The sequence below is a fragment of the Lampetra planeri genome, chromosome 18 (genome assembly GCF_965212315.1).
Source record: "Lampetra planeri chromosome 18, kcLamPlan1.2.h2, whole genome shotgun sequence".
Taxonomy (NCBI): Eukaryota; Metazoa; Chordata; class Hyperoartia; order Petromyzontiformes; family Petromyzontidae; genus Lampetra; species Lampetra planeri.
Window position 1 is genome coordinate 10,972,442 of NC_136124.1, and position 10,596 is coordinate 10,983,037.

The 10,596-nt window shown below is 44.6% G+C and overlaps 1 protein-coding gene across 6 annotated transcripts in view; it reads right to left on the reverse strand.

The window, feature by feature from the left end:
* BICRA (BRD4 interacting chromatin remodeling complex associated protein) overlaps nucleotides 1–8,412 on the reverse strand; it is a 43,073-nt gene extending 34,661 nt beyond the window's left edge. For 2 of the 6 annotated variants that reach the window (XM_078602526.1, XM_078602525.1), the window contains exon 1: nucleotides 8,244–8,412. In XM_078602526.1, the coding sequence (XP_078458652.1) occupies nucleotides 8,244–8,406 (163 nt within the window). In that variant the 5' untranslated portion in view covers nucleotides 8,407–8,412. Of the gene's footprint in view, nucleotides 1–5,642; nucleotides 5,738–7,908; nucleotides 8,209–8,243 lie in introns of those variants that run through there. The other 4 variants (XM_078602530.1, XM_078602528.1, XM_078602529.1 and 1 more) reach the window with 2 other exon arrangements.
* Nucleotides 8,413–10,596: the final 2,184 nt, after the last annotated feature.

Below are 10,596 nucleotides of genomic sequence, written 5' to 3' on the forward strand. Positions count from 1 at the left end.
GAGTTTCCCAAAAATCCATCAATGTCTACCATAAGCCATATGGAATGCATTACACGTTAACATGTTGCGGGTGTGATGTTTTAAAACCCAATTTCGAAAATGCACACCATTTAAGATATCATACCCACAGGGATGCCAACTTTTTTTTAATATAGGCTGAGGGGCAGCAGCATTCAGTACCTCCATAAAAAAAATCCTGCCCATGGGAATCCATCAATTAAAAACAACTTTTAACAAAGATAAAGGTTGATTTGAATTCAGCAAGCTTTTCACTTACAAGGCTTAATTACTGTTGCTATTCCAACATGAGACGTAATTAGATGTGGAGTACTTTTATGGATTTGATGAGGTATTGGTCTTTATGCATAATTTTATCATGCTTGCTGAATAAACACAATTTAATCCTGACAATGTTATATTTTTAAATCCATCTGTAGATCCAAATTGAAAGTTTCTCTCAAAACACATTAAGTTGCTCATGAAAATAATGGGAAATAAGTTGGTCAAAATGTTCTTCGGAAAATACACAAGATGTAAACAAGTCTATCCTGTTCCGAGGTTGGTTGTTTTCCCTCTATCTATAACAGTTTTTCATGTCATTCAGTCATATGCATTTAGAAGTAGACTTCTGTTGAAAAGTGCATTATGCTTGAGAGGCCTCTATTACAAGGAAAAATATTAACTGGGCCAATATTAGGCAAATTGCTTGATATACTAAAAGTGGCAATCTTAGCCCTCACAATGGCACCAAAAGGAACCGCTGCTAGTTGCCAAATTAATAGATGACTTCAATAATAATTAGACATCTAAAGAACGTGCTGTCTTTCAAAACACCTCTCAACTCTCCAGTACCGCAATGTACATTTAAAATATAGTCACCATCACCTAGCCTTTATTTATAACCATACATTTAAACAGAGGATATTTAATAATAAACAGCAATAGTTTTCATTGTGTTATTTGTCAAGAGTATTCATATCACGGTTATTGAGCAAAAGACCCAAAGGCCCTAAATGCCAAACAGCCAAGAACATCCCTATTGATTCATAATTACTGCGTTAGGCCACAAGCTGATGTGGCCAGATTTGTGCCAAAAGACCCTTCACCACCCGACATAGCGAAAAACATTAATTTGGCAGATGTATAAGCAATTAAAGTGCCAATTATTATTGTTTCGGTTCACCGGTTTATAAATTAGATATGACCTTGAGCTTGAAACTATGCCAAGCATTTGGAAAAATCCATCAAGGACAGCATAAAATCCAGTCAGAATAATCGTGTCACCTGACCCACCTTCTTAATTAATATGCCAAATGGTGACAACTTTACAATGTACTTTTAAGAGCCAATTTGCATCGTTGAGTATACTTTAAATTTAATGTGTAGCAAAATAAATGTTTCAAGCTTGATAAGAGGAGTTCATGTTTTCAAAAAAAGAGCTTCCAGGGTTTAAATTTTGAAAACCACACTCGTGGTGCTCAAGACATCACAGGTATTAAATAGGGAACTGACTACCTGACCCTGCAGATGGGGGAGAAAAAAAAGAAGTCTCTGGAACTACTGTTTCTGCTTATTCGTATCCCATCATAGATCAAGTGGTTTTCGTTAAAATCTCATCTTCCTGAGATTTCAGTTTATAAAATATTTAGACACTTCTTTGATTTTTGTGTAGGATTCAGGGCATTAGCTTATAGGTTATGGTTAGGATTTAGAGTTAGCAGTCATCGTTCGGTTTACGGGGTTAGGGTTGATAAAAAAAAGGTTATTGCTTTGGGGTTAAGAGGTTCGGGAAAATGGTTAGGACAGCAGTTCTCAACCCACGCATCATGCCCACCCAGGACACAAACGTCTCTCAGGAAAGGGGTGAGCATACTGCAGAGTGGATGCCGTGCGAGAGAATATAATAATCAAGGGCACGGCGTAGCCTTCTTTAGGTTAATGGTGTGTCACGAGATTACAGCTACACTAGATCAAAAGTGAGCAGCATGTGGAGTTTATCAGAGGGACATCTCAACACTTGTAGTTCTGTATACAGCCTGCGTCACTATTGTAATATAATGTATGGACTTTAAGAATAATACCTACAGTATAAGTTTTCATATATGATAGTTGGCTCTTGGTAAATACTGCCTCAAAGCAATAAATGGCAGAGGTGCCTCCTTCCAAAAGTTAACTTCTTTAAAAAAATTGTTTTGTATCTTAAGCTAGTATAGTGGCCATAAAGGGATGTTAATATTGAACGATAATAATAAAAAAAGTGGGGTTGAGTAGGTCACATTGCCAGCAATCGAGACAAATTTTAGAGTTGTAGCCAGAGGAAGAAAAACTCAAATAATGTCCACTGTAGTTTGATCAATATGCTCGTGAAACATATGCAAGTCATAAAGCGGCTTGGAGGTCAGGTGGCAAGGTTGTTGCCATACCGAAAAGTTTGACAACCACTGGGTAAGGGTGTTTAAGGTTATGGTTTGAGGTTTAGGATTAGAGGCAAAGGTTTAGAGGTTAGGATTATGTAAAATATTACGCAATAATTCTTTTCTTGCCACAAATTTATGCGGACTGTAATCTCAGCTTTAAAATAAAAAAGATGAAGTTATTTTGCTATTAAAATCAAGTCTATTCATGAGTTAGAAAGCTAAAGAACAAAGTCGTATTCATACACATTTAAGAGAAAGTGCTTCATAAGTGAGCTTTCTAAAATGAACATGATAAGAACTGTATGGCCTTGTCAAAAAAATTCTAGTAGCATAAGCTCAGCACTGAAAATGACCCAATGAAAACTATCTCTGCAGCAAGTGCACTGCAGTGTGCCATTCAGCCACCAAATTACCATTTTTAAAGAACATTCACCGACAACTTTTTCGTTAGTGAAACACAGGTCACACTTGGGAAGCCAGTGCTATAAATTTCAGTTTGTAACCCGGACCACATTCACACAATGTTTTAAAAATGCAACTTTGTGCGCCCATCAAGGTGGATAGCTCACACAGCGGGATAATGACCTCATTATGAGTGTTGAGCAAGCTCCCTTGAGATCATGGGTTTGAAACCAAGGCATCCAAATTTTATGAATCCATGTTACCACGTATGTTGTGTAGTTTTAATCAGCTCACCTATAACTGGCCTAACCAATTTTTACTTAAATTAAGATAAATACAATACTAAATACTGTATACACGATAGAATGAGATTTGCTAATACGCATTTGCTATCTTGTGGTTGTTGAGGGCCTAACACAAATACTTTATTAGGTTTTGTATGGTCACTTCTCAATGACAATGGGAGCTTTGTGGACTTAAAATGTTTTATTGGTGGTTAAATAAAACAAAAATTAGATACATTTTTCTACATCAGGGTTGGGAAACCCATTGCTGAGGGGCAAATATGGCAGGTAACACAATTACACACCTTGATATCCAAAAACAACAGTCGCCATTAGTGAGTGTGCTAAAATTAGAAGCACATTAGCAGGCTGAAAATATCCACGAGTCCAGTACCTGAAATGTGCTGCTAAAATGCTTGCAGTGCCAGATACGTAGGGTATTCCATCGTGCATCGTGGTATGTCGCAAGTGGCAGCAGGAAGCCGTGGGCCATTCTACATCTAAAATGGGCTCATACCACATACAGTAATGTGAATACTGTACATGCACCTAGCAGCACACTCTTTCCAAAGGAGTCATACTTTACAAAAAGTTGGACATGACCTTAAAATTAAAGAAAACTGCCGGATGATTTTTCCACTATGCAATATATGCTTATGTGGAAGTCTGAGGAATCCATAGGTCCTCTCCTATCAGAGCATCTACTAACAGGTGAAATTGCAACCAAACTCCAAACATTCCCATCCCGAGAACCATACTGTTAAAACCGGCTACAATTTCACGTATCCTCATATCATGCATAAATGTAAAAATCAGGCCTATCCATTTTGGCACATTGAAGAGCCAATAACCACAATCACAAAATTCACTCTGTTGCACCAAAACATTTTGACTATATTGGATATGACCAAAATAACTAACACTGAACAGGATTTCTTCAGCAAATGTTAGGGTGCTTTAATGCAGGTCTGGACCCTCAGTACAGTCGCTGCATTTTATGTTCAACGTTCCATTCCTAACAACTTGAAAGTCACCTACATTTTTTTAAACATTGATGCGTTTCACATAAATTCATGCACCACACACAAAATAAATGGGATTTCCCCTTAACACATTTGCAAAATATTGTTTGGCCATGAGCTCACAGCACCAAAGAAACATCCTGCATGAAATGGACAGCGCTATCTCCCTAAAAGGAAAGATCCCCTCGCTGTTGAATGGCTTTAATCACACGCAAAGTCAAACAGAACAACACAAGGCTTTAATAAGTTAAGAGGAACGCAGACAAAGGCCCTCTCGATATTCACTGCCACAGCAGCCAAAGATGGCCTCCACCCACAACCGCATTCGCTGCTTAACAACCAAAAACTTAGACGCATTTACAAGCGCAACTTTATCGTTTCAAAACATTAAACAAGTCAACTCTTCCTCTCTTATCTTTATTTAAAACCATGGGACGGACCCGACTGTTTAGGTATTTCTTCACAAGCACGCACCAAAAAAACGCGTTTTTAGCTCAATAACGTTGGACTTGAGAGCTTGCGGCAGCTCGGTTACATAACGCGCCTTAAATGCGATTACAGCTCACGAGACGTTACGGCTCGTGTCATCGTGGTAACGAATTGTTAAAAGGTGAATGTTTACGTGTCGTGTTTCACGTCTTGTGCGTTTGTCGCCTGCCTCGTCGTTCGCAGCCGACATTTAATGGAGGCGATCACGACCACGACGATCACGACGCGTTGTGGACACGACCTTTGTTGGTTCTGCTAAACACGAAACGATTTATAAAACTACATTCTCGTACGTTTGTCACGGCTAATGACGTGCATCAAAAGCCTTTTGTCGATTTAAACAAACAAGGAAACGAACCCGAGCAGTCGGCGAGACTCCATAAGACAACGAGGCCCTCGTTGCGTTTTTAAAACGATTTTTTTTAAACACCGTGAAAATTACACAAAACGTACACTTTTGCTCAACATCACACACTAACACACACACGTCATGTAAAAACATTTAAACAGCGTTGAAGAAAAATTCACGTTACAATTCGCCTCGTAGGCGACGCTTTATTTAATTAACTCCACGATAATTCTTAACGTGTATATACGGTGAGAGGGGGGGGTCGTTTAAAGTGTGTTCTGCGTGGGAAGCCTTCCCTTTAAGTTTATTTTTATTTGCCGTCATCTGCCCGCCCCTCTCGCTACCTCGTCTACACCACACCGCTATTATAATTATTTTAAACAGAAGCCGTCTATGGGGCTCTCTTCACGACCACCACCACCGCCTCCTCCCCCCACACCAACCACACCACGGCCAGCAGCCTCCCCCATCGTTTATATAATTATATTATTTTTTGTTGTTGTTAAAACGCCGCTTCTCTTCGTCAGTCCTCATCGTTCCTCTCCTCCTCCTCCCGCCGCTTCTCCCTCGTACGTGTGCAACACATAAGAGAGAGAGAGAACCCAGCCCTTTTTTTCCTCCTCCTCCTCCTTGAAAATTTTATCACAAAATTATAATCGGGCCGCTGTGAGGGACTCACCGTCGTCATGTAGTTCGCGTGCCTCGTCCAAGGGGTTTCCTCGCCATCGCGGCAGGGGCCGAGGGGCGGGGCCTCCTCGTCTTTCTCACCCCCCCCACACCGCCCTCGCACCCACCCTTCTCCCTCCCCCCCTCCCCTCGTCCTCCTCCTCCTCCTCTCTCGCTCGCTTTGGCCACGCGCGCGCCGCCGCAACCGTCGTCGTCGCCGCTCTCAGATTTTTCGCCCCCCCCCCGCTGTGCTCCCACCTCCACCCCTACCCCCTCCTCCACCCCTCCCCCCTCAGCAACCACCCTCCTCTACCCCTCCCCTCTTCCACCCCTCCCCCTTCAGCAACCACCCTCTTCCCCCTCCTCAGCAACCACCCTCTTCCCCCTCCTCAGCAACCACCCTCTTCCCCCTCCTCACCAACCACCCTCCCCCTTCTCACCAACCACCCCTCCCCCCTCACCCTCCCCCCTTCTCACCAACCACCCTCCCCCTTGCGCGCCGTAGCGGTCCGCCCGCTTACTGTCGTATGGGGGAGGGGGTGGTGCGAGGGGAGGGGGTGATGGGGGAGGGGGTGATGGGGGAGGGGCTTCTTCTGGTGAGCCGCGTCACGTCACGCGCGTCGCTCGCTCAGCGACGTTGCGGTGCAACAACCCGTCGGGTCTCGTGCGCAACAAAATCCCGCCAAAAATAAACCGCCACCCCCCCCTCCAACACCCCTCCACTCACCCCGGTGCCCCCTTGTACACACCCCGCCCCCACCCCTCGAATCGTCGACATCTACCACAGCCCCGCCCACTAACCCCACGCCCCGCCCACTAACCCCACACGCCCCGCCCCTCTGCTACAGCCCCGCCCCTCTTGACCCCCCCCCCGACCCCATTAATTGAACCCAAAACCCTGGAAAGCAACGCGGTCGACGGGGACTGCCGGTACAACAGTCAACCACTCGATAAACACCGATCAATCGATTACATTGATTATTAAGCGAGCGGTATGCACGGACCCGTGAGTATTGGTAATCGATTATTTTACATTAATTATAGACCACGTGTGAAACAAGTCGAGGTGCTGCTCAATCGCTCAAACATAGCCCTGAGACAATGGTGGGAATTCCACGTTCCCGTCGGGAGCGAGTCGATCCAAAGCACAACCACGAAGGAAAACAAGAAACTATGGAAATGAGACAGTCATAATCAAGGATAAAATCATCTAAAATACAGAACTAACTCGCGCATGTACCCAACTCTTTCTGGCCCATCTTGCTCTGCTGTATTAAAAATATATTTTCGTGTTTAGTTTACGATAGTCAAATACCTCGTTTGATGTGCACCATTGCTTCAGGACTCTCAATACACACTGACATTGGCCATGGAATAATAGATACAAAACTAATCAGAGCCCTTCCTCTCCAAACTCAAACTTGCATAATCATTCAGATTCCCATTCATCCATCCAATACCTCCGATTAGCACAGTCGGCTACGTACGGTGCAGAAGAAATTCATATCACTAGTTGATAGTTAAGTAAATACTGTCCATAATAAATTAGACATACTTTTTGATTTAAAGCTTTCGTGACTGCAGGGATTTATATTCTTGGTTCTTTCGGTAAAGTCACGTAGAAGGGAAATAATAAAATAATATAAATATATATTATATAACCAAGAATATAGATATTATACTTTGATGGGTTTGCAGATCTAAAAAAATATAATGTTATGTACTGTACCTCACCACCCACAAACTGCTTCATTGCACAAAGCACACGGCAGTAATATATATTGAATGCTAAATTAATGCGGCTCTATTGCACGTTGTTTACGCATTAGTTATAACTATTACACAGCTATATACATTGTAAATGGCATACATGTTGACAATTGTCATGTATACAGTACTTACAATACATAACAGTACATTAAAAATAGCGATTTAACAGCCATTGTTCAATGATCGCGTAACATTATGAACCACAGTAAACACACAGCACATTACATAAAGCATACATGATATACAGTGTAGACATTTAAGGTCCCAGGTAGGGTTGTCACTATATCATTCGTAAAGAAGCTGTTGATGATATTTTAGTATGGATCAGCAAATGTTAATACAGTATCCTGGAATTACCCCCGCCCTCACCCCCGTATGTAGAGAACCCCCAGTTTTAAAACACAAATACATTATTCATCATCATGAAAAGCCACATGTCTAAGAAGCCCAAGCGAATACGAAACATCCACTGCGCCATCGGCATGCCGTCAATACAATCCACACGATACCTTGCGTGCCACCTCCTTCCTCCTACACGTGCGCCGCCGTCTCCAACTCTTTACTTTACCATTTGCACTGCGTGACACATTTAGCACCATCTTGGTTTACACGGAATGTTTTGAACGAAGCCCTCTTCCATACCGCATTCGCCATTCTTAGCCACGGCCTGAAAGCTCGTTACGTTAATACTGTGCCACAGTATATATATATTTTTTTTTAAACACACACACATACACACACGCGTGTTCCAGTTATATTTCACTGCGACATTAACGAAAATTTCGGCGCTCTTTAAATCGATGACTTTGTTATTATTGATACACGTGACAACCGTGGAACGCACTTCCGGGAACGCTTCCTCGTGTTCGTGGGCATCTTTCCCGCCACTTTCCCCCCCTCCGTCCGTCTCGATCGCACACTGCGCAACACACGGGGAGGGGGGGACACAACACGTGCGCCTGAGCTCTATTAGGAGAGGGGTCAGCGAGAGGGGACGCGACACCCATCCGGCTTCCCCCCCCCTCCACCACCGTCTCCCACGCACTTTAATAATAAATAAAATAATAATCGTTCACGCAGGCGGGCGCGACGGGCACCCCGCCAGGCTAGTGGGGTCCTTCAAGATTAACCCCCCCCCACCCCGTTAAAGCCCCCCACGTCACCGCACGCTATTGGCTGATTTAAGCCCCGCCCCCTCTTATCAAGCCCCGCCTACCAACCCCTCGCCACCTCGTCTAGTCCACGCCCCCCCTCGTTTTTCCCCCCCTCCACGCCACTGCCGTGCAAACCGGGGCGTTGCTACGGGTGACGTCACCGTACAACCTCACGGCTCGTGCTAATTGGGCGTCGCCCGCTATGACGTGTGTCGGTGACGTCACCCTAACGACTCTCCAGCCTGATGGGTGGTGTTGGAAGGGTGACGTCATGCCCGGCGGCGGCACCGCGAGGTGGGGGGGCGATTGAGTACCTCGCCGGCGTGACGTCATGTGGGCGGGGCTACGTTGGGGGGGCGGGGCTACTGGGCGTGGCTACACGGCGGGGGGTTGCCCAGCACGTGGTGTTTTGTGCACAAGGCGTGGGCACTGTCATCCTCTTCATTAGCGGAGTTGTTTGGTGGCCGTGAGATGCTCCTTGTGATGTTGCCGCTGCTGTAAGTCGCGTTTATAGGCGTGTTCCTCCCCGCTGCATGCATTCTTCTACTCGTCGTTATTTCCCTCGCCAAGGACGGCTCAGGTTGTATCTTCTACAGAGAGGCTACTGCGCTGGTACACGCTGGACGATCCTGCTTTGTCGGGTTCGAGGTTGAATCGTGGCTTCAGTGGTGGTGGCGTCGGTCATGGATTTAAAGGCTCCACCACCTTGGTGTCCTCGGGAGGCGCGCGTTGGGCTGGCTGCTGCTGCTGAGCCCATGGAGCCAAAGGATGTTACCACTGCTGTTGCCTTAGTGGCACAAAGTACTGATTGAAGCAGTCGCCTACTACAAAGAACAGAGTTGTTAGTGCTGTTCAAGACTGCGTCTCCTACCCCCGTCGGCGAACTGACCCAGGCGTGGAGAGAAAGGCAATGTGGATGTGAACTTGAAATTGCGACAGGGATTTACTGGCGAAACCAACTGGACCGCGACGAGGACTCGTAAGGCTTTGAAAGGCTGAACTTGTTTTGTGATGAGAGTCTTGTTTTTAGTGTCCGGTGCGACAGTGTTTACTCGTGGTGGTCACGAATAAAAGCGTTCGCCTTGCTTGCTGTGATGTGCCGCTTCGATGGCCCTGCTGCCTGAGGATTGTTAGGGGGTGTGTGTGTGCGCGCACACGGGTTTAAAGGTTTAAATTTAACATTCTGTTAAGTCAATCATCTTCCACGACCGTCATCCCCCTGCGGTCGCTATTCAGAGCCGCACCCGTCCTGTGCAGGCAGCCAAAGGCGTTAACAGTGGCGGGTGACGATGCCCAGTTTGTGTTTGAGCATAGGAAGTTGAATTTTAACGCCCGGTTACTCAGACACGTCCAACGCAGCCAGGCAGGGCGAAGCTAATTTACTTACCGATGGATCGACAAACCTCAAAGGATTTGTCCTATAAGACGTCCCTCAAAGTAAACACGTTTTACATAGGCGACGTTCCGGGCAATGGCCCTTCTTCCAGAGCAGAAAGGGACATTGCCCAACACGGAATAAGTATTGACGAATGATAACTTTGTTTTCTCATTGTGCTTCTGCACCACTGCTAATGTAGCGTCACAAAACGAGGTTTGTTTAACAGGTAAAAATAAGATGTTCACTTTAAAAACAATCTAGGTCAAGTAACTAAATTTAGACAGTACCCAGGAGAACACGTTTGTTAATTAAATACGATAATCACTCTTAATGCGTTTAACACGTAGGCTTTCGCGACCAATAACACTGGTCAACAAACAAAAAAAATGCTTTTCTGGCCTGGACTTTTGCAGCTGTTTTAGACTAATTTCAGGGTGCGGATTCCAAATCTGATCTCAGATTTGCTTTATCACATCTCATTTTTATGCTATCGGCATACCCCATTTTCATTGATTTTACCCAAAATTAACTGTCACTTATGATTGCAAGTTGTTGCGAGTCAGTGACTGCTTCAGTGTTAAAATATGGTGCTGTATTTTTAGGATAGTGTGTTTATAATATAATTTTATGTAGATATCCACATTTATTTAATCTTTTTCTTCTGC